This window comes from Triplophysa dalaica, chromosome 9 (assembly GCF_015846415.1).
Source record: "Triplophysa dalaica isolate WHDGS20190420 chromosome 9, ASM1584641v1, whole genome shotgun sequence".
In the NCBI taxonomy this organism is placed as follows: domain Eukaryota; kingdom Metazoa; phylum Chordata; class Actinopteri; order Cypriniformes; family Nemacheilidae; genus Triplophysa; species Triplophysa dalaica.
Window position 1 is genome coordinate 9895836 of NC_079550.1, and position 24421 is coordinate 9920256.

At 37.0% G+C, this 24421-nt stretch overlaps 1 protein-coding gene across 1 annotated transcript; it reads left to right on the plus strand.

The window, feature by feature from the left end:
- Positions 1-1485: 1485 nt before the first annotated feature.
- On the plus strand, positions 1486-14794 carry tada2a (transcriptional adaptor 2A). The gene is made up of 15 exons (XM_056757698.1): positions 1486-1745; positions 6254-6360; positions 6473-6532; positions 6759-6850; positions 6970-7133; positions 7751-7839; positions 7914-7986; positions 8866-8929; positions 9724-9767; positions 10991-11101; positions 11307-11378; positions 12450-12582; positions 13660-13703; positions 14091-14164; positions 14271-14794. Exons 1-15 carry the CDS (start codon positions 1721-1723, stop codon positions 14454-14456), a joined length of 1338 nt encoding a protein of 445 aa, XP_056613676.1. The 5' UTR covers positions 1486-1720; the 3' UTR covers positions 14457-14794.
- The last annotated feature ends 9627 nt before the right edge of the window (positions 14795-24421 follow it).

Consider the following 24421-nt stretch of genomic DNA (forward strand, 5'->3'; position numbering starts at 1 on the left):
TTAGGCAGATGTTTTATTCCAAACTGACTTACAAAATTAAGGAAATAAACAATGAAATCAACCATGAATAATGTTTGCATTTCTCTTGGTATTATTTTACATGTAAAACATACAATTACCTGCAGACACATACGAACTATGATAGTTATATCAGTGTAAGATATGAATAAACCACTTTTGATTTGTTTTATTTGTATACATTTAGTTGTTTTGTTTTCAGCATTTGTTTTTCTGCAAAGCTCAGCTTTAGCATCTTTATTTTATCAAACAATATTTTACTTTTTGTTTTTAATGTGTGGGTATTTGCAAGGTTTTACTAGTTTACTGGACAATGTCATATTATTGTATTTGTGTTTATTGTATATACAGTGTTGAATGTAACAAACTTATTTTACAATGGTCATATTGTCCATAGGAGAGTCATGGAAATATTATGTAATGTGGTCAGTAGGTGGCAGAAAATAAACAAAATAGTATTTACAAGCTCTATTAAGACCTTTTGTAATCACAATAGTCAAACACAACGTTTGCACACATTGCATAAATATAGTTCATGACTGTGTCTTAGTTTTACTGACTAGCATTTAGTTAGGACTAGTCAATCTTGAGATTTCAATTAGACAAATCTGCCTTTTTATGTAACTGACTTAAATATATACTATGAGATGTATAGCTTGCATGTTCTGTATGTCACTTTGGATGAAAGAGTCTGCCAAATTCGTAAATGTAAATAAGTTGACTTTTTTAAACAATATAATATTTAAAAGCTTTTTTTATGTTCAACCTTATTAATGTTACACAAGTCAAAAACAACAAGTATACTGTACAACAGGTCCATTTTATTTGTTTTTATTTTTTACTTTTTTGTGATGCCAAGACAATTCTGACAGGGTAAATAAAATCAACAGCAGATTTCCTTCAGATCTGCTAAAGCAGAAATCAATATAACACAATATTCTTATTCTGGGACTTCAAAGTCCAGAACATCTTCAAATCTACTCTGTTCTTTATTGTTTTCATTTTGTTCTTAATTTCTGTCACGCTGTTCTTCAATTTTGTCACTCAAAGTGCTATGTTTTCTATTTCTGTCTACAGCAGGATCAGTTTCCTTAAAAATACACCAAAATCTGCATCTACAGTCGTGCTAAAAACTATTTTTTATATACGTATGTGTGCCAACATTATTAAAACTACTGTATGTATGATTAAGTACTTAATAGACATATATAACAGTTCAACCATAATAGAATGCAAAAGAAATGCAAGGGCTGCTTCTGCCATATGGTAAAATGACAAAACTGGTGGTGCATGGCATTGAACAATTCAAAGCTCTCACCTGTCGGATCTTGCGGCGAAGGATCAAGTCGAACAAGCCTCCTATCTATGCTCGAGGGAGAGATTGTAGTCAATGCATTTCGTCATGAACCACGCAGGTGCCGTCGGGGGCGCTATAACAAAAGCAGTCAGTTGTTTTTCCTCATGGGATGTGCATTGTGGGCTACAGCGTTTGTGTTTACATATGCATTAATGTGTGAAATGACGCACAACATCAGTGTTTCACTTACTTCTTTTAATAAACGGTGCTTCATTGAAGTCGTTATGTTTCATTGGTCAAAATCGAGCTGTTAAAATATTAGCTGCGCACAAAACAACTGCAAACGAGGAATATTTCACATCTGCTCACATTATAAACAAGCATTATTCAGACATCATCTGCAGCATGGATCGCCTGGCGTCTTTTGGAAGTAAGTATATGTCAGCTATACGTTTAGCAAATTTTAAATGTACACTTGTAACAAACTGACAAGACCGTGTGACCAATTTACAGGCATGTTCCACAGATAATACACCCCACCGTCTTTTGTAGTATTAAAAACATTAAAATGGATATTCTGTACTGTGTTGATATAATGATATGTTACAATGCTATGGTGTTCTGATACCATATAGTTTCTGCCAGAGCCTTTGAAAAACAGAGTTGCGACACACTTAGATCTCGCCGCCACGTGGTTATATTGAGCTCTCAATAGTGCCAAACTTTCAGTCTGTTTGCATGAGTTTAAGTGGTAGAGACAGCGGAAGCATCTGTATTTGCAACACATTTCGTTAAATGCCAACACAATATATGCGTTGATTAAATCTATCATAACATTTTGTCTGATGAGTGCCAGAGAGAGGGTTTTAATCAATTTTGTGTGTTTAATTTGACTAGGAAGGATGCATAAAGGGCAATACATTAAAGTATGCATGCATTCATTTTTCTTGGCCGATTGTGATTTCCGATTTTTTTGTAAGTGTGACCTGCCGATTCCGTTTTAAGAACTTTAATTGAAAGCACATACAAACAAAAATCTACTATTCTTTAATGAACAAAAAATATATCATAGCAAAAAAATATTATTACAGGATCTTTTCACCTTTACAATATAATGTGCTCTGTGGCTTGAAAAAGGTAGAAATAACCGTTGAACATACAACTGAGCAAGGTTCTCTTCACAAAGAGAAGCATCTCCACCTTGTCACCTGTTAATCGGTTTCTTCTTTCATCTACCACATGTCCAGCCAAGCAAAATAAGCGCTCACTTTCAACACTTGTAGATGGAGCAGAGAGATTGGCTCGGACAAGTTGAGCCAGTGCAGGGAAACAATCTTTGTTAATGCTCCAGTAGGCCAAAGCATTTTCGCTTCTGCTGGTGGGCAACTGGGACAGGTAGCTCCTTACCTGCAGAGAGGAGGGACTGGCCAGCAGCGGCTCCACCTTAGCATTCTCCTTTATTAGCCATCATGTACTGAAAGTAGTAGACTACATGACTTTTTGGCCTGTCGGTACTTCTGTGACTGGATCAGGTTCGGCTGAAGCTTCTGCGGCAGGTTTATCAAGGGCCTGTTCGGTCTTCTCCAGAATTGTCAAATGCACCTGTTTCACTTGATCTTTTACATTTGCTAAAAAAAGTAGCGATTCTTGTACCTTTTGAATAAACAAAGACAATATGATAGTGATGGTCACATGATAGTGTTTCTAATACAGCTAGGATGCCAGACAAAGCATTACAAATAACCTATAGTTAGTTATGTAGTTTTTCTGATAAACATATAAGATGTTCCATCAGACATAATAAGAACTACAATAATAATAATATCATTAACAAAAATGATCATAATCATGTGGCTTTATGTAATAGCTGTCTATAAACTACCTGGGGTGGATAACGGTGGCCAAAGTATATAGTGGCTCCATTTCAATGTTGCAGAACCTTTTCTGACCCGCCTGTTTTCTGAAAGCAGTGTTGTTTTTGTAGTGCCCACTCCTCGATCAGTGTCTGCCCTTTTCTCCAAAAGCCGTTTAAGTGCAGTGATGGCTGGAATCACACCTGCGGCTGTTGCTGTCAAGGAGCTAATTTCCTTAGCGAGTTCCTTGAAAGGTGCGAGCAACGTCAGGACATTTTCAATAATCCCCCACTGATGCACTTTGAGTGTGGCCGGCAGCTCGTGCTCCACTGCGTGTGTCTCCAAAGCATGTCTCTGTTCCAGAACGTCAGAAAAGTACCCCCGACTCGGTATGGTGTATTTTGGGCTGAGATAAAGCATCAAATTTCTGAAGCCTCTGTCTCAACTATGGAGAACGGCTGGTCATCAAGGGCCATGAATTCCATAATTTTTACATTATTGCTTTAGTTTTTTCACTGCTCATACCAACGAAAGTTAGGAGCAGCAGCTTACTTGTGGTTGGCATAGAGCTCCGGCTCGGAGCGGTACCATTAGCGTTAGCCACTTTCCCTTACTAGGAGTTAATATTTTGCGATCTTCCTTATACATCTTTGGATATTTGCATTTTAACTTGAGTTCTACCATCATTTGACCGCGGGATTGGTTCTGTGTGAGTCTTACGGCTACCTACATTCATAAAATTCGCCGCCATATTTTGTACAGCAGCCCTAAACGGACAAACAACTCTACAATGTGCGTTTCCTCTCCCTCTCCCCTGCGGTATGGTGGTGAAACGGATCGCAGATGATTGTGATCCATACAGATCGTACTCTACCGTTCGGAACGCGTTTGTGACCCGCGGATTAAATGTAAGTTTATTCATCATTAAGTAAGAGAGTAAAATGCGTCTCTCTGCAGTTTTAGCGCCAACACGCTCTCGCTCTCTCTCTCCAGTGTCTGGATGAGTACAATATTAAAGCGTATCCAGATAAACAATGACCCTCAAAACTGCTCCGTCACGCACGGCTAACATTACAACAAAAACAGCAACATATTTTGGTTCTAACAAACAGAAAAAACAATGGTACTCACATACTGATCCGAATCAAAGTAACCTCATCGGGTAATTTTAAGACGATCTTTCTCTCAAACGTCTCTGCTGGAAAGTATCTCCATAGATATCTGAGTATATCTACTGTGGGTCCTAACGTGTCCCTACAAGGAAGACTTTATAATATTAACGCAGGTCCTAGCTCCTGCCTGCCTTTTATCCTTCTTTTTCTGCTTAAAGTCCACAGACCTTTTATTTAGGGCTGCAACTAACGATTATTTTAATAATCGATTAATCTGTAAATAATTTTTTCGATTAATCGATGAATCGGATAAAAAAAAAACACAAGAAAAGCAATAATTTCCAACCCTTTATTCAAAAACAGAACTAAAATCTTTAGAAAGTGCACAAGCATGTTGCTCCTTGAACATCCCTGAGCTGTTATAAAAATAATAAAATCAAACAAAAATGGACTAACACAAAAAACATACACATGTATGCTTTACATCTGCCAAATATATAGACTTTTTTAAAATAATAGTGCCACCTGAGCTGCCAGAACAATAAATAATTTATAAAAACTAAAGAACAATACAAATCAGAAAACTTAACAGGATTTGTTTGAATGTAAGAACTTGTTCTCTACACTACACTGCAGACAGACACTCGCAGATGCACACACTCGCAAACGCACACACTTTTGCAGACGCACACACTGACAAACACTGACACACACACACACTCTCTCTCAAATTCACTTGAAGCTTATTCATCCAAAAAAGGCGAGTGAATAAAAACGTGTTTTTAGTCTTACAATGCAAAGCGCAAAGTAACTACACCACCCCTGATTATACTGTTATTAACGAGCTAATGCTAACTTGTGATGCTTGTCAATCTGGATAACGAGTAAACATCCGCACCAGGGACATTACGTTCTTCACTTCGAAACGGAACAAAAGTAGGATTCTGTAGTGACTTAACCTGCTGTTGAACTCCCTTCCTCCTCATCACAGACTCAAACATGTTTGCGTTTCAGATGCTGGATCATTGCCGCGTTGCTCCCGCCATGTCGCGTTTGCATATTTTGTAGTTAACAGTTTTTCTGTTTATTTAGTGTGAAATGCTCCCGCACCTATGATGACTTGGGTCGCGGGGATTTCTCTGCCTCCGTCATGTATCTTTCCTCCGCTCGTTTTTTAATTTTTGCTCCGCCCTGTATATGAGGCGCCGAACTCTGCTAGCATCAGTGCGCGAGAGACCGAGTGTGTTTACCTCGCTCCGCGCTCAAATAAAGTTTTTTTTTAATAACCAAACGTGTCCGCGTCGCGCGACACAACGAATCGATAATGAAATTCGTTGACAACTTTTTTACTAATCGTTTTTTATCGATTTTATCGATTCGTTGTTGCAGCCCTACTTTTATTTAATGTAATAAATAAGACATCGCTCTTTCTACAGTCTTTCTTAAGCCTGCATGATCTCTTCCCTGCGTCAACATGAGAACGACATCTTTTTGTACTGTGGTGGCCACCGTTGTCTTTGGACTGAGCGATTCGTGGCAAATCTATATTACAATGCTGGTGGCCGCTGTAAATCAAGAACAACGTCTTTAACTCAATTTTGACCAAATGTGTAGTTATTGTGCTTTGCCTTTGGATGGCAGTATAGAGCACTATGACACAAGTTACTTCCGGATTCAATTCTTCCAACGGATGTCTATGCGCGTGTCGCAACTCTGTTTTTCAATTGCTCTGGCTTCTACGGGACAGTTATTACCAAATTAGAGGATGTGTGTGTGTGAGAGAGAACTGCTATTGTGTATCATGGTTATTAACAGCTGTGTTTAGTACCAAGCTACAGCGTGTGTGTATGTGTATGAACTGCTGCTGTGTATTATGATTATCAGATACATTTCAGTAAGGGATATTGTTGATGTGCCTGTCAAACATCTGAAACTACATTCTGAATATGTCTTAATGTATTAATCTATTACAGATGACCTCTTCGATAAGCCGCCATGTCGTGGGTGCTCCTCTTATCTAGTGGAGCCCTACATAAAGTGTGCCGAATGTGGCCCTTCACCTTTCCTCCTGTGTCTGCAGGTAGATCACTGGATTCAGTGTCCCATTGTTTTGTATACAATTCATATCTACAGTGATGGTTTATTTAAATATTTTCTACATATGACTTATCTCGGTTATATCTCTGTTACAGTGTTTTACCAGAGGATATGAATATAAAAAGCATCAGAGTGACCATACATATGAAATCATGGTAGGATCAAATACTTCTTCTATCTACTTATTAAATATTAAACCATAAATGTTAAAAGGGTTGATCACGACAGTACTTAGATAGTTTGCAGGTTGGTCAGTTCATTCATTTATTGTATGTATTTTGATCTTTTTGTATTTTTTTCTTTTTGTGTCTATTATACCTGCGGTGCTCCATAGGTTGTGTCTTTTACAAATACTCATTGCTTTGTTCATCTTTCTTTTAGACATCCGATTTTCCCATATTAGAAACAGGCTGGACTGCTCAAGAAGAGATGGCGCTTTTAGAAGCTGTTGTGGATTGTGGTTTTGGTAACTGGTCAGTGCTGTTTCTCACTTCAGCAACAATTATATTTTGTAGATCAAAGTTTATATTAAACGATCTGATGCAGAGACACATCGGAGGTTAATGTATTTGAGATCTGGGCTTTTCTTCAGGCAGGATGTGGCTTATCAGATGCGTACAAAGACCAAAGAGGAATGTGAAGGTCACTACATGAAGAACTTCATCAACAATCCTCTCTTCTCCTCCACTTTGCTCAGTCTCAGACAGATGGAAGAACATCTGTCTCGAACAGCAGACACAGCCATTCCCTTTAAGCGTAAGGAAGCACCTGTCAATATTCAAAGCTGTTTTGTGATGAATAACAAGATACTAACATGATGTCTGATGCTAAGTATGTACACACACAATAATTCATCAAATTCTGTGAAGAAGAAAAAAATTCATGCTCCTTTGTGTAAATGAAAGCACACTGTGACCAGTGGTCTTCAAGTTCCAAAAAACTATTGTTTTAATCATTTTAGCCTCAGGTTGTTTGTCTTTGGCCTGGATTGTCTGGGAGCATTTGGATTAGTTGTTATCAAGCAGACCATCTTATCTGCAGAGGAAATCTGTTTTTGTGTTAATCTGATGTTCTTCCAGTGTGGCTATTTGTGTTTGTCATCTTGAGTTAAACAGACCCCAGCAGGCACAGATTTATCAGGCCACACTTACACTTTATCTCGGTAAATAGGCTGCCGTGGTCGGCATTTTGGTGTTAAATGAATATTTGTCAACTCGCTCTCAATGTTTTTGAACCTGTATTGTTTTTTTTGCTTCAAAATAAAGGTGGCAAATAAATACAAAGACAATTCTAAAAGATTTAAACTAGGCTGTTTATAATATTCTCATAATGTTTATTTAACAGTTAATGTTCGTGGGTTATGTCTCTTACAGCAACAGATGATCCTCCAAGACCTTCATTTGACTCACAGCTCTCCAGAGATATGGCTGGATATATGCCAGCTCGAGCAGACTTCATGGAGGTCAGTGTGTTTAAAGTAAACCCGTTTGTGTATTATTTACAGTGTCTAATCTTTCTTTCCCTCTTGAAAATTAGGAGTTTGATAATTATGCTGAGTGGGATTTGAAAGATATAGATTTTGTGGATGATGACTCTGATATTCTTCATGGTAAGTGTCACTTTGCACAAATATCGCTGTACACTTACTTCACAAAAATATTCAGACCTATAACCAGTTTCTTATTTTCCTGAAATGAGCAACCCAACAAAATATTTTTGCCACCAATCATTTTGAATGCCTTAACACAGTGAACTACAAATAAACCAGGAATAAAACACGCAATTACTTGCTGAAATTAAAAGCAGTTGGACTTGATGGTGGTCCTTACGATTTTTGTCCTTGGACACTGAAATGTTGCACAGATTTGCATTCCTGATATTTATTTTGTTCCTGGTTTCAGTGGCGGTGGAAATACACAAAGCAAAGCCTTAAGAAAACATTTTCTGTTTAAGCAAAAAAAATTGGTCTTAATGACAAACAGAATTTTACTAGATTACTTTGCTTTTCTAAATATTTACAGTGTTTGACCATGCTTTAATCTTTAGGTTTGTATGAAATACATCTGCATAGAATGCTAAATTGAATTTACGTGTAGAAAGTTATGGGCTTTATCCCGTTTTAAATAGAGTACAGATAACGGTTGACTTTATGTGATGTGTGGTGACGTCACATGTATACCCTCTGTTTCCTGCAGCAATCCAAAACGCTCTTGCATTGTGGTGAAGGGTTTTACATAATTTATATTTATTGCTATTGTCTAGTTTTTGCTTTGCTTAATCTAAGAATTTTTCTTCACAAAATAAGTTGGCTGTTGAATTTTAATATTATTCTCAGGAAATATAACATTGACTATATAGCAAAGCTACAGCTAACAATTTGTAACCGAGTAAAATGAGAGAACTGAAAATAGGAAAAGAATCATAGCAATAATAGCTGATTTGGTCATTTTTTGTAGCTTTATTAACTGTTTTTTAACTTTGTTTTCAGCTCTCAAAGTTGCAGTCGTGGATATTTATCACTCAAGACTGAAGGAGAGGCAGAGAAGGAAGAAGTATGTTTAAAATGACACTTGTTGTACTGCCATAAAACAACCATTAGGGGGCAACGGTTGAATGTTAAATCCTAGAAATTCTAACTACATTTATTTTAATAATTTAAGCATCCAAGTTTAGAAAAATAGCGATATAAAAATACTGTTAACTTCAAATTGAGAAGTTAACATGAAATACTGAAATGATTAGCAAAAGTGAGCCAATGCTTTACTCTGAGTATGCTACAGTGTAATCCAATCCTTAGCAACAGGTAAGCATGCCTGATTTTCAAACACACAGACAGCTACAACAGTAACAGATCTATGTGTAAATCACTATAAACCCTCTTAAGGGTTTGTGGTATGTGTGTGTGACCTCCGGAAACATGGGCAGCCGTTTTCTGAGGTCTCCAACAGAGAGACACCCTTCATGTTTGTCACTGGGTTTTTCAAATATCTAACCAGTAAAAAGTATTAAATAGTGCATGTGTCAACTTTGACATCACAGTATATAATCAGTTAAAATGTATATTGTGAATTTGGACATCCACAGTTTCAGAAGGACACCGACTATATACTATTGAAATAGGAATGATTAAAATTAAGATTCATTCTGCTTCATGTTTACTTGAATAGTAATGACAACAGTCACAATGAACAATCTTTCACTAAATATTGTAGTTCATCATCTGTATTATGTGTACTGGTATAATTGTCTTCCTAAAAATTGTGTCATGCTTCTGGTCACTTTAGTTAGTTTTATTGTTAGCATTTATGTGAAAGTGTAAAATATGGTGTGAATTGTTGCCTTTTAGGATCATTCGGGATCATGGACTCATCAACCTACGCAAGTTTCAGAGTAAGAATTTCTTTTTCGCATCATGGCGTCATGTTTTAGATTTGAGAACATGAGGTCAGTTATACACAAACAATCATTATCCAAACGCCTTGGCATCTCACAAATTCTATGTGGATATGAGCAATATGTTAGGTAATGTTCCCAAGCGTATATATACAGGTTGGCTTGCACACTCACAGGCCAGTAGTCATTCCCACATGATGAACCTTCCTAACCTCTGATAACACACGCCAACTGTGCAAAATGTTTACAACGAATGCCTGGATAACTGCGATCCCACATCAACACTGATCCCAGAGCAGTTCTCAGCATCTGCGATCGACCCACTATGAATAGTTTGGCATGAAATGAAAATGTTCACTCTAATGACAAAGAAGATTGCATCTTTTATTGATCTGTGCTCTCTCAGCTCCGTGTGGCTTGTGTCCACAAATACAACCCCATCTCTGTCTCTTTCCCCCTGGACGTTTCTGTGAACGGTGCTTTCGAATACGCTTATCCAATTATTTCCTCTTCAGCCGCATCGAAATAAAGAGCAAAATCCAATCGGTTTGCGTGTCTTCCTGACTCGTTTTGAGTGTGTGTGATGTGCTTAAAGTCATCTTTATTTATCTGTCGGCTCCCAGCCGCCCTCCTCATCTCCTTGCACTCTCAAGACAAAAGAGAGGCGATAGTTACTGTGGAACCGGAGACTTGTTGTCATGGAGACTGCGGGAAAGTGTGCGAGAGCGATAATGGAAGCAGTGACCAAGACCTGATGGCTCGCAGCGGTGTTGGTTTATCCTCAATACAGTTAGACATGTCTCTCATCCCAGCAGCCACAGACGGTCTAGATCGAGAAAGACCGAGTGATGTGTCTGCATCTCTCATCAGAAAAAAGTGTGGAGTGACAGGGGAGAGGTGTGTGCGCGTATGCTGATATTATCGCGCAGGCAAAATATCACACCTCTCGCTCACCCACATAGCATCTATCGGTTTCCATCGCTCTCGCTCAGTGATGGTGGGGCTGGTGGCTGTTAGTGCTGCTCGCTGATCCCTTCAAAGGGAACTGAACTTCAGTGGTGGGTGAAGAACCATCATGGATAGTTGTACTGAGCCGTTGGGCCCAGCTGGACTCTTCATACATCACTGTTGCCTAGTGCTTTTTTAAATCGTGTCAGAAGTTGGTCTTTCCGAAAGAGGAATTTTCCGAATCCTTAAGTATGTTTCTGTTCTGTTGATAGTGTTGGAAAGGCGTTACCCTAAGGAAGTGCAAGACCTTTATGATGTCATGAGACGATTTGCCAGAGTGGTTGGACCCATAGAGCACGACAAGTTCATCGAGAGTCATGCCTGTGAGTAATTAAACCTTTGTTTCAACAAAGGAAAATCTGTCTATAGAGTCATTTTTAGGCTGATCCAGGATCAGGCATAGGTTTATTAAGCGTGTGGTGGACAGTCTGTCATTCACTTGTTCTGTCTGTCTGCCGCAGAAGTTCATACAGGATGAAAAGTTCACCACTCCATCTGTTCTTTCTCACACTTTTTCCTTTTTCACAGTGGAGTTTGAGCTGAAGAGAGAGATCCAACGTCTGCAGGAATACAGAAGAGAGGGAATTCAGTCCTTCTGCGGTAAGACCAGCTGGAGGGACACCCACACTCACAAATGCATTATGGGAACTAACATAAATCAAAATGAGGTTCAATTATAAAGGGAACTGTGAGTAAGCAGTTTCAATTTTTGTTGAAGATTTCACATATGTGACCCTGGACCACAAAACCAGTCATAAAAAGCACGGGTATGTAGAAATTGCTAACAACACATTGTATGGGTCTAAAATATAGATTTTTCTTTTATTAAAACAATCATTAGGATATTAAGTTATGGTCATGTTCCATGAAGGTATTTTGTAAATTTCCTACCCATAAATATATCAAAACTTTATTTTTGTGATGCAGCAAAATGGCGAACAAAAATGGTGTGAAACACGCCAACGAACTTCATTTGCTGCTGCTTGCACTTTGGGAAACACCCACTCAATTTTAGTATCTATGTAAAGCTTAGAATTTCTTCAACATCATAACAGCAGTAAGCCAATTGATGGTGTTAAAACAAACCTGTGTTTCTAAGCTACGGCCTGCTACAGCGCCTCTGATGGACAACTTGAAAGAAGATTTCTATTTTGATAATATAGTTTGTTTCCAAAATACAAATAGTGCCTCAGATTCAATTTTCATATAGTTGTATCTCGGCCAAATAATGTCCTATCCTAAAAAACCATACATCATATGATGTGTAAATCTCAATTTCGAAAAATGTACCCTTATGACTGGTTTTGTGGTCCAGGGTCAAATGGTACCTATTCCTACTATGGAAAGTCAAAGGGGGCAAATTTTGCAAAAGAACTACTCCTTTAACTACAGTTAACCTTACAGTTATTGTTATTAAAGTATAATATTTGAAATGTTGAATAGACATGTTTAAACATTAATGCCTGAATGTAAATGATAAAGTAATTTTTGTGATTTAAAGTTTTCCACATAAAATCATCATACACAATTTAAAGATTTTTTTTGTGAATTTAATAGTCGAAATCAAAGTTTGCTTGTTCCCTCAAAACTAGACTGAGACTATAGCCTGGTTTTCACAGACCGGGTCACATTTGGTTTGTGCTGACACTAAACCTGTCATCTGTGCTGCAGGTGCTAAGGTATACGAGCGTGTGAAATGCACACGGGAGGACGAGCGTAGGAAAAGGAACATGTTGTGTGATATTCTGCAGTACATTCATGACTCCCGTGCATGCCAACAGTGGCTACACAAACAGGCTGCCATGTAAGTGTATTCTTTTATCATCACTACTCTTCCACATGTTATACTTCTCTCAGTGCAGCTGTGTTCAAACTTAGTATAAAGAATACTCGCTCTGTTCCAGTACCTAGTGTGCTGCCTACCTAGCTAGACAGCATTTTTACTTATTAAAGGTCCACTGTATGAAATTTAGCGACATTCGAATTGCAACCAATGGCTCACTCCACTTTTTTCCTCCATTTTGAAGCACTACGGAGGCTGACACGTTTTCGCTTACATATTGACTGAACGCACTTTAGAGCCGTTTGTCTGTTTAGGGCCACTGTAGAAACAACATGGTGAATTCCATGCAAGGGTACCCGCGGTGTATTTACATTTGGGCATTTGGCAGATGCTTTTATCCAAAGTGACTTACATTGCATTATCCTATACATTTAATCATAGTTATGTGCAATCCCCTGGGATAGAACCCACAACCTGCGTTGTTACAGGAATGCTTTTTTTTTTTTTAGATAGAAACAGCCCATTCTCAGATAATAAACATGACACGTCATTATGTAATTTGTACAACTCTGAAGACATACTTATGAAAATTATATTTAATTGCTGTCAAAAGACCCTGCAAAACAATAACACATTGGACCTTTAACACAAGTCAATAAGAGTGCAATAATTTTTTTTCAAGATTGCAATCCTTAAATGTATTGGATTGTGTTTTTTTAATATAATTTTACATAAAACAAACCTTTTTTCCTCCAAGCAGTGTTATCAGAAAATGCAAATTGTGTTTGCCTTTATCTGCTGTTTTATTGATGTCATACGCAATATTCAGCCTGAGCTTTTATTTAATTGCTCAATTTTGAATCTTTGTTCAGCGAGCTCATGGGTATATGCGTTGTCAATGTTTGTGTTTTTGGGTCTGGGTACTAGCTTCTAACTATTTAGTTAAGCTATTCGGCAAGAAATATTCAGTATGTGATTAAGTGTCTCTCGATTTGTTTGCTGAGATCCCCAAGAGCTCCGCACTGTATTTAAGAGACGTTCGAAAAGCATTTGTGTAATGTTGTAGTGTTGTTTACTGACTATATTACTATTTGACAGTGACGCTGGAATTACCCCTGTGGTGACTACCATCACTACCTCAGGTACAATGCTCTGCTTATCTCCACTGTCCTCCGCTCAGCCAGGGTTTTATTTTCTTGTACATACTTTAATTTTTTATATCTTGGCTCATATGGGAAACTTCACTGCACAACTAGGCCCTATTTAGTTTAGTACTGTTTTTATTGACATACATTGTTATATTGAAATGTACAATATAATGGCTTAAAATGACGATCAATAAAGATTCTTGATAAGTGTGTTCACGTTATCATTGAAGGATAGTTTTGGTGCTAAAATCTTTAAAGATAAAATAAATGCGTAGAATGAAAACGCCATTTTGCTTGTCTGGCCAATCGGCACATTACTCGTGAAGACATCTGTTGCAAATGCTTCTAGCTTTTGATTCACAGTCTTGTTCTTATCCACAGGCAGAAGAAGTGCACCTCCTCTTAACTTGACAGGGCTTCCTGGCACAGAGAAACTCAACGAGAGAGAGAAAGAGGTTTGGCAAACACCATTATATCTCCAGCCTGAGCTCATTTTGAAGACATCTGCCTCCTTGATGTGATATAATGGATCCTAAATTATTCTCTCATCATCTCCCTCAGTTATGTCAGGTGGTTCGTCTTGTACCTGGAGCTTATCTGGAGTACAAACAGGCCCTGCTCAACGAGTGCAGGCGACAGGGGGGTCTACGGCTGGCGCAGGCCCGATCGCTCATCAAGATAGATGTCAACAAAACACGCAAAATCTATGATTTCCTTATCAAAGAGGGCTACATCAATAAGGCTTAACTTTGATTGAAGTCCTCCAAGGACATCTGATAGAAATGGAGAAAGATGAATGGAATTTAAGTACTAGTTTAGTGCTTTAAAAGCATGTCTTTGGTACTGCAACTACATGTTTTTCTGTGCATAAACATGGAAACGGCACTGTTTAAACATTTTACTGTGTTGTTTTTTGTCTACGTGATCTTGAATTGGCGTACATTGGCAAAATGGCGTATTGTTAAAATTGTTGGGTGAATGTTACAAAGGCTTTCAAAAACATTTCATACAAAAAGAAAGAAATATTAAGCACATCAACCCTGTCTCCATAAACAGTATTGTAAAAATAAAATGTATTCATTGTAGTATTTGTTGTACTTCAATTTAACTTTATATCTAATATTACACTAATGAGAATGTAATGGGAATCATCTATAATGAGAATTACAGAAAATTGGTTGGGTGGGGATTGTGCTTGATAAACACCATTATGCTGAGGATCATTTCTTATTTTGAATTCTGCAACAAACCTTTTTGCATTTTAGCGATTTGGTGGGTGATTTATACACTTTTATACATTGGCCATACATTTGCTTTTGCCCCAGTGATGGTTGGAATTTAAGGGATAGTTCAATCAAAAACTAATATTCTTTATAATTTATTTGCCCTCGTGTCATTCCAAACGTACATTCTTCAGCAGAACACAAAAGAATGTTGGTAACCGAATAACATCATAGCCCATTGACTTCCTTTGAATTGATGCCAAACCACTGAGACATTTCTCAAAATATCTTCTTTCATGTTCCACAGAAAAAGAGTCATATACAGGCTCGTGGGGGTGAACAAATGAGGACAGAATTTTTATTTCTGGCTGAACTATCCCTTTAGGAGTGGGGTTAGAGGTGGAGGTTTCTTTTCTAGTAGTTATACTTGACAACCTTGTAAAATTGTTCAACTTTACTGTTAGATCAGGTTGGAAATATTTTGACAGGTTTTTGACATTAGGTTTAGATTACATGTCTACATTTAAATTGATTTTGCGTGGCCTAACAATTTCGTTTGACCCAATATAAATATTTGTACACATCTGTTTTTTTGAGCTCGTAATTGTGCTTAGATTACTATAAACACCGGCAAACCTCATGCGTGGAAGAATTAACATGACAAACTGAGTGAAATATACAGTCAAGCTCTGCTGTGACGTCTGGGACCAATGATTCTTTGAGCAGCATTAGGACATGCAGACGTCATTCAATTGGCTTTTTAGTGACATTATCACGACTGCGAGAGACGTCAACATGCCTTGCAACCCGATTAACACGTCAGATCCCACCTTTGATGATGAATCACTACCCAAATGAGCACAACCCCACTGATTAATGAAGACCTGTTTGAAGTGCAAATTTTGATTATTTTTCATACTCATTCCTGTTTGTTATGTCTCAGTGAAGCGTGCAGGGGGGTATTATAGAAAGCTGGTTATGTGACATACCCGGGTAAATTTAAGGATAGGTTAGCTGGTAACCCCAACTTTCGGTTCCAAAAACATACTTTCAGGGTGCAGCCTAGGGGCCCACCTGTTTCGGGGCCTCTGATTGGATTATTTACTTTGAATTTACTTAAACGCGAATTAAAAAATAGATGCTCATTGGCCCATAATAAGTATAACAAAAAATTTGCCGGTGATTGGATAGATGTTACATTTGGGTCACATCAGTCCAATCAGCGGCTGGTGAAATCATGTCAATCATTTTCATTTATGTCACTTGTATTGCTAGAAGGAATACGGGCAAAACGTATGAAAGAAAGTACAAAAACAGAAAATACAAAGATTAAATAATATTAAGTTAATACTGAAGTATATTATTTGCAGAGCAATCGCATATAATGACTCATCCAGCTATTTGGCAATATTTGATCCATTGGGTCAAAGATAGTTGTGGCCTAATGGTTAGAGAGCCAAATTTTAAACTCAAAGGTTGAGTTAGACTTAAGGTTTTTCATACCGACTGTATTCCTTAAAGCAGACCTTCATCCTCACAGCAGACCTTCATTTTCTGCTGCAAATAAATTATCATACATAGTGTAGTAAAGCATTACCAATGTAGTAGTTTCTAGAATTAAAAGAGTCTAAATTAATATGACTACATCAGCAACTGTTGCAAATAAAGCGGATACAATGTAAAACAAGTTTTCAGAAAACCTAATAAAGGTAGATATTTTAAAGAACACACAGAAAAGGAACAAAAAAGAGGTTTAATACTGTCTTCAAAATAAGCAATGTGATCAAATAACTATTTATTTATTTTAAATATTATAGTATAAGAATTGTGCATGTATTTAATTAAATTATTGATTTAAAGCGTTTAAAGTTTTACAATCACAATACTTAAATCATTTAATTTACGCACTTTATACACTGATGCAATTTTTACTGTCAAAAACTTTAAACTTCCCGACCGTTTCCATGGTGACGCGTGAAATCTGTGATCCATTGACAATGTCTCTCATGTTGTTTCTGTGAGCGCGGATTTACTCTGGTTATCTTTCCGGAGGTTGATTAAACTTACTCTTCAAACGGGTTCTAGAACCGACATACCCTGAGAAAGCAAGATCTGGGTTAATTAACACAGAGGTCAGGATTAAGCTGAAGGGAAATTACATTTACATTTAGGCATTTGGCAGACACTTTTATCCAAAGCGACTTACATTGCTTTACCCTATACATTTTACATAGGTATGTGCAATCCCCTGGGATCGAACCCACAACCTTGCTTTGTTACCGCAATGCTCTTACCACTGAGCTACAGGAAATTAACCCTGCTTTCTGGAATACACCCCGGTCTCACATTAGTTTGGATTATGGACCAGACACGTTTTGTGTTGTGAAAGTGTAGCTATAGACTTTTGTTTGTTTTTCATCCTTCAGCTCGCTTTCCGTGCGGTGGCAGGTTTTGTCACAACAGATTGTTCAATTCTGCGTCCAGAGTTATTTTTCCGTACGAACGTTCCGGCTCTGAGCACAGAGCTTGATCTTGTTGAAGAGGTTTGGATGGGCTTTGAGAAATGATAGGAGAAATCTCTCAGGCAGCAAAGCAGGTTTCAGATAAGAGCTTTAGGTTCAGTCACGTCACACTTGCCAATGCGGGAAAGTGGAAGGAAAACTAATAGCGCAAAACTGACGCTTGTCCCCAGAGTAGAATAGTAGTAGGCGTAAATAAAAATGATAAATGAGAAATATGCACAAAGAGTGATGACGTCCTTCCACTAAAATATCTGCCAGCTCTGTTAAATCCGATACCATTGGGAACAATGGCATTTCGCTTCAGGATGCACTTCCAAACAACAACTCAAGTCTAATTATCAAACACTTCCCCATACGTCAACAACCTAAAAGGAGAATCACTTGAGGCTATCCCTTTCAAGGTATATTAACAAATATGTATGTTTTTTCTTAACACATTATTATAATGAGAGCGGAAGTGACGTAGCTGGCAGCGATTTGAATGGAAATACGTCATCATCCCGTGTGCATATACCCCATTGAAAATTTACCGGTGCGATAATCTAGACATGCTTTAAGAGTTGTTTTGTTTTCAAAGATATGATTTACTCTCTCCAAAAAGCGTTACGTATTACTCATTACTTTATGTATTCCATATCAACCTTGATTAGTTAAGCGAATCAAGGATAGACATGAAACGGCTCTTTTAATTTATTCAAATAACTAATATAAAACTACATAAAGATTTTTTTATTACCTCACCAAAGTATTACAAATGTGATAAGGATACTTTAAAGCATGCATTTTAAAGATCAATATCAATAATCACTATTGTATAATACATAGTATTTAGTTTGATTACATCAGATGTAACTGTAATTAAATTACAGAAAAATAAGAGTAATCCCTTACTTTACTTACCTCGAGGTAATTAAATTACTTAGTTACTAGTTACACCCAACACTGATTGCTAATGCTGTTTCTTTAAATGCTATAGTGCATGCAAAAGACTTCAATCTCGTTTGACATTTTTGACTGAAGAACAGTATCAGTACAAGACCGCAGACCGAAATGGCATCTCATAATGTCTATGATCATAATGTGAGCTGAGCATAAAGCGGTTGGCCGCCGTCTGGCAGCTGAGCGGAAAGAGAGATGTTAGATTCTGGTGTCGGCTCGCTGTGTGCGTTCTGCTGTACACATGCCCATTCCCCATCCGCCCCATCTCATCAAACCAGACTTTAAATGAGATCTGTCTTTGAGGACAATGCACCGTTTCTCAGTTCTTCTCCACATTTTTAAATGATGATGTGTGTTATGCACCATGAAAATGTGCAGTTACCTTATGACCCTGCCAGATCATTCTGTGTTGGTGGTATTTTGTCAGATCATTCGTGAAACATCTGTATTTATTATGGCAGGGTAAAAAAATCCATGAACCTGCCATGATTTGAAAAAAAGTTGAGTGATTGTTGTTGCTCATTTCTGTTGCTAAATGGTATTGTTTAACTTCTAATTAAACACTTATACCACCTATTTTGCTTTTTGATGCTAAGGACATGATGTTCTATGTCTGGGATGGTGAAAGGTCTGAAAAAGCAGTTCAGGCTGAATTGTGTACGAAGTGAGTCCCCACCAGTTTAGCCAATGTGGTGAACCAGCTTCACCATTAAATGACCAGATTTTACAGCTGAAAAGAGAGAATGATCTCTTTCGCAAAATCTCAAAATTTACTATCCCAATTTATTTATTTGTGACACTTTTTGTTGCAGTAAAAAAAAATCAGGTCTTGCTTTAGCATAATGTTCTTTCATTCCTCTTTCTAATCATCTCATTTTTATGGAAATTACAGCCATCGTCAGAGGAACATGCGGAAGAACCGTTTCCCTCTTTCTCGTTTGTTGATATGAGCTGGAAAAGCTGATTTTGAACCCTCCATGTCAAAACTACCATCCAAGTCCCACAAGAGAAATTTATTCATATATCTGGAACTTGGCAGATGCAGTCACAAAAAAGTCTGTCTTTATTTTGTGAAGGTAAGAGAATTACTTTCGGATTTTCTAGTTTAGTTTCTTTAAAGGTGAAACTATCATCCATAATCTATTACTGCCAAATAGGGAAAATAAATCCTATGGGAGTCAATGGGGGATGAGATCTGAATGGTTACTGACATTCTTCCAAATATCTTCAATTGTGTTTAGCAAATGATAACAGAATTTTCATTTTTGGGTGGGCTATACGTTCAATATTCTAACGAAAAACTTTTTGGCCAGGTTTTCCAGATATCTCTGGCAAAAAAATAGAACAATAGAAACTATCACTGAATATATTTTACAAATATATCTAAAATATTGAATAGTTATAACGGTTGTTGTATTAGTTTTGATGGAAACTATAAACTGTATTATGGTAATTTGTTGGGTTATGTGGTGAGATATGTTACCTGGACTATGTGAACCAATAAATCTTACTGGAATAAGTCCCAAATGCACAAAGGAATATTGTAATGGTTGTAATGGCAATGGAATGGAATCCATTAGAATAATTATTAAATCAATTAGAATTCTGCTGATGGTTTTTAAGGGGTTAATAAAATGTTTTGATTATTTAAAGAGATATTTTGGAAGAACTGAGAATAACTCCAAGAACATGTATTAGTCATATAAACATGCTTGATTTTGGTTTCATGTTGACTTTCAGGGGAGCAGCTGTGGCCACTGGCAACCAGGTCGCCATTATAGCAAGGCAGTGATTAGCACAAATGTAAACTCGTTTTCCATTATCAACACAAAATGTTTCCTTGGCAACCAGGTCTGTGGCATTCTGCATGCTGAAAGCGGATCGGCTCAGGGGAGGATGACTGTCGAGAGACTGAACACACACACACTGCTTTTACCCTGTTGATTTTCTGACTGGTTGAGCTTCCTCTCTCTTATAACGCTCTCTCTCCTTAACACATTTCAGCTACTAAATCATTCTTTTACACCGAGCACAAACATATTAATCCCTGTTCCCAGGCTTGTTTTCATTCTCGTACAGCATGTGTTTATCGAAACGGGAAAACAATGACGCACTTGTAGCTCTTGTGCTTATAAGCACACTTTATTCCACTTCAGCAAGACTATTGTTTGTTGTACACAGGCGGCGTTTGTTGAACTAGTGCATTTTAACCTCGTACACGTACCTGGCTCTGTACAAATGGTTTGATATTTAGCACGCAGGGGCAGCTGAAAGGCTGTCTGACACTCCGCACACACACACACTCATGAAACGCTGCTGTCAGCAGTAAGAATACTGATCCCACTGATCACAGCTGTAGAGACGCAGATGCCTTCAGGATCAGACATCAGGTTGCATTGAGAAGCTCCCTGTGAGAAAGGAATTAAGTCAGTAGCTGAAAATAGGTTTCATCTCTATTATTGTTAATACAGCTCTGGTAGAATTCATTTTATACTACTAGTACAAATTCTGTATTTAGTGTGTTTTAAAGAAAAAGTCCTTCATTCTGATAATGTTGGTAAACCGGTAAAATTACAGAAATTTACTTCAAATTTACAAGTAAAACGGGGAAAACATGTAACTGCACTGTAAAACTTTTGCAAATAATTTACTGTAGTTTGATTACTACTTAATATTTTTCTATTAGACCTTTTTAAATTTGAGTTAAAAACATTTTGACTTTTGAGATTTAAAGTGATACAGAAGAGACTGGTCTCAATACTTGCATTATCACAGCAACACTGCAAAAATTGATGTTCTTTCTAAGTTTTGTTTTGTCTTTTAGTAAAAATATTTAAAACTTCTTAAATTACGATACATTTACATAACAACTAAAGTGACCTAAGATATTAAGTCTTGTTTAATTAAAGACAATTTAAGAGCTATGTAAGTTTATGTTTAAAACAAAATTGTAAGTTAAATCTACACTGTGAAATTACAGCAAAGTTTTATAGTGTACAGTAAATTACTTGCAAACCTGCTGCAAAATTTACAGCAAAGTTTTACAGTTTGGAACCCCAGCTGCCAGAAAATTTCATGTTTTAAGGTAATTTTTTACAGGTTTTTTTTTCTCAGAAAAACATAAGGTTTTATTTAACACACGTATTTACTAAGCTTTTAAATAATACATCTACAGCATTTATTAATCATCATTTGTTAAATTCAGAATTCACTAATACATTTTTATAACACTATTTTAATGCACAATCAACTATACGTGTATATTTGTACATTAACAAGAAAGGAACAATATGAGATTCTCGATTAATCATGATCAAAATATTGCTAGACAGTACTGCTTTTGAAAAAATCTTGTAATAATTTGATGTCACATGGTGATCAGTCTGTACAAACCTTAGATTTTTTCAGCAGTAAAAATGGACAGCACTGACATGTTACTACACTTAATGTATACTCAAATATTTTGTCGTATTAACTATATTAATTAGGACTAGATGAAGTTAATGTGGGAAATAATTCAAATCTGCGACCAATTTCATTAATACAGCAATGTTAATAAAGGGAAATGTTAGGCTAATTTCAAATGTGAACCTAAACGGCAAGTAAGTTAGTGAATCATTTGACCATTTTTCAAAAAGACCTGATAAGTGTCTTGATGCATGACTCCCATTATCTTGTACGAGTCGTTCAAAACTTTACTTTGTTTAGCGGAGAAACACAGCACAAAAGTAAATGTAAGTGTTTAAATGAACGTTAATGCGCATATGCAACATTACTCACGGTACTACATTAAAAAGTATAGCAGCATCGTGGGTAATTTCATACTTTAGCATCGGTATGTTACCGTAGCACCGGTACTCTGTGCAATCCTAAGGAGGGCCATTACACTATTTGAGATGCAGATTTATCTGAACTCAAATGTTGGAAAGTTATGATGTAACATATCTAACTGTGCTAGTGTTTTTGAATATTTTATCTTTAAAAAATCGTATAATTGATTTCCCTTTAATAAGTTCAGAAAAACACATTGCTCATTATTAGTTGTTGTTACCTACAAAGTACTAACAAGAGTTTTCTTGTGTTACATATCAAAATATCAAAATATCAAATATCAAAATGAATACTAATAAATGTTTGCATATCTAATATTTTGTGAAAATGTTGTGCTATGAGCTAGCATACATTGGTTGAAATTTGCTGCTTCTGTCGTACAAAAGATTTTTATTGATGGTAAAGGGTGTGGATTTGATGGGCATGTCAAATTGATTTTGCGTGGCAAATCGACAATACACTCTGAACCTTTTACATAAGGGCCGGTGAGATTGTGTCAAATTCCTCTGTCAAGGCTAAACTTCCCGATTTTATTCTGTCCTCCTGAAGGGAGATTTTGGAAGATAGTTGGATGTCTGTCTCTAGGGAGCTAGAACACTGTAGACCTCTGCCAGCATGCCTGGAACGCCTCGTCTATTTCTGTTCCAGCTCTCACACAGGGGCAGTGAAATGGGTTAGCTGGCATGTTCAACATTCTTTTCCAATGATTTAATAAAAAATTGGCCTCAATACAAAAGTGGTGAGTTGTCGTTGCCTCAGCAACGGGTGGTATCTGAACTTTTGTATCTCATCGGTCATGAACTTTTTGGTGAAAGTCTTAGTAGATGAGAGCTGTGTATGAGGACAGTGCTGAGCAGGTCCATTTAGATCAGATCATCGCTTGTTTTTTTTGACAGTGTCACTGTAATTTTGGAGATGCCTCCATGCGAGTCAGTGGAAACATATTATTGCTCACTGTCTCCCAGGAATGACTGTGAGTCACCTGACATTTCAGTCTCATTTGAATCCTGAATGGCTCTTCTCCCTCTGATTTATGTTTGCCTTATTTTTCTTCTATCTCTCCTAATTCTTCGAACAGGGATCAGTCACATGAGTATAATTTTCATCACAATTATCGCATTATTATTCTTGATTTTCTGTGGGGTATTCGACTTCTCAAATGTATGTAATTACATGTGTTGGTTATTATTGTAGTACGTTTCTTTTCCATTGCAAAAATACACATTCTGCACATACAATAAAACAGGAGCTTACGCTGAAATAAAGCTTACAAATGTATTTCATGTTAAAACAATGGTTACATTTTGATCGAACGTTTTAACTGTTTGGTAAAAATCTTGCATTACATCACTGTCATACTGAAACCTCAGGTCCAAATTTGCTGTTTTTCAGAAAATGGAAAAATAATTAAATATTGTGTTGTCAAAGTTGACAAAAACTGTTTAATGCTGTTTAATAAATGGTTAGATATTTGCAAAACCCAGTGACAAACATAAAGGGTGATAATAATTCATTTTCAGTTTCATATTTTCATTACAGTACATAAAGACCAAAGCTTTTTAAGTATTAAATTGACTTTTCCTGTTCGATAAAACTAGTTTAAATAAAGAGTGACTTGTCACATGGCTCCAAAAAGGTTTCCGATTATTTGAAGGCTTCGATTGATGTTTTCTTTGGTGCTGAATGTGCTAGCCGAGCACATGAATGAAAATCTCTCTCCTTTGCTCACAGATGGTATTGAGAAGCAGGTACTTTTATATTTTCACAAACCTGTGTGCAAGATGAGTCATCAATTAAAAGGATTTTATTCATGCCCCTTAAACAGGAAGACAGTACATTTTAAAAGTTTATTTACTTCTCATACCAATGACTCAAATAAAAGCCATAAAACTCCTATTTGAGTTCATGGAGTGTTTAAAAGCAAAAAGAAGTTGTAGGTCTCCTGCATCATCTTTTGCACACCGAGCAGTTCTTTCACAAGAGTATTTCTCTCTGTATTGTTCCTAAAAAGCTGTGAGCGCACAAGGGCCCTCCCCCAGGTTTGTGCTCTCTCACCAGCAAAGAGTATCAGGTGGGCCACAGACTTTTTCCTGGTCTTTGTCATATTTCTTTTCAGACTTCTGCTGTAACTGACACCGCTACAGTCATTCTGGAAGTTCAAACAGTACTGCTCTGTGTTTGCCTCGGAGGTGAAATA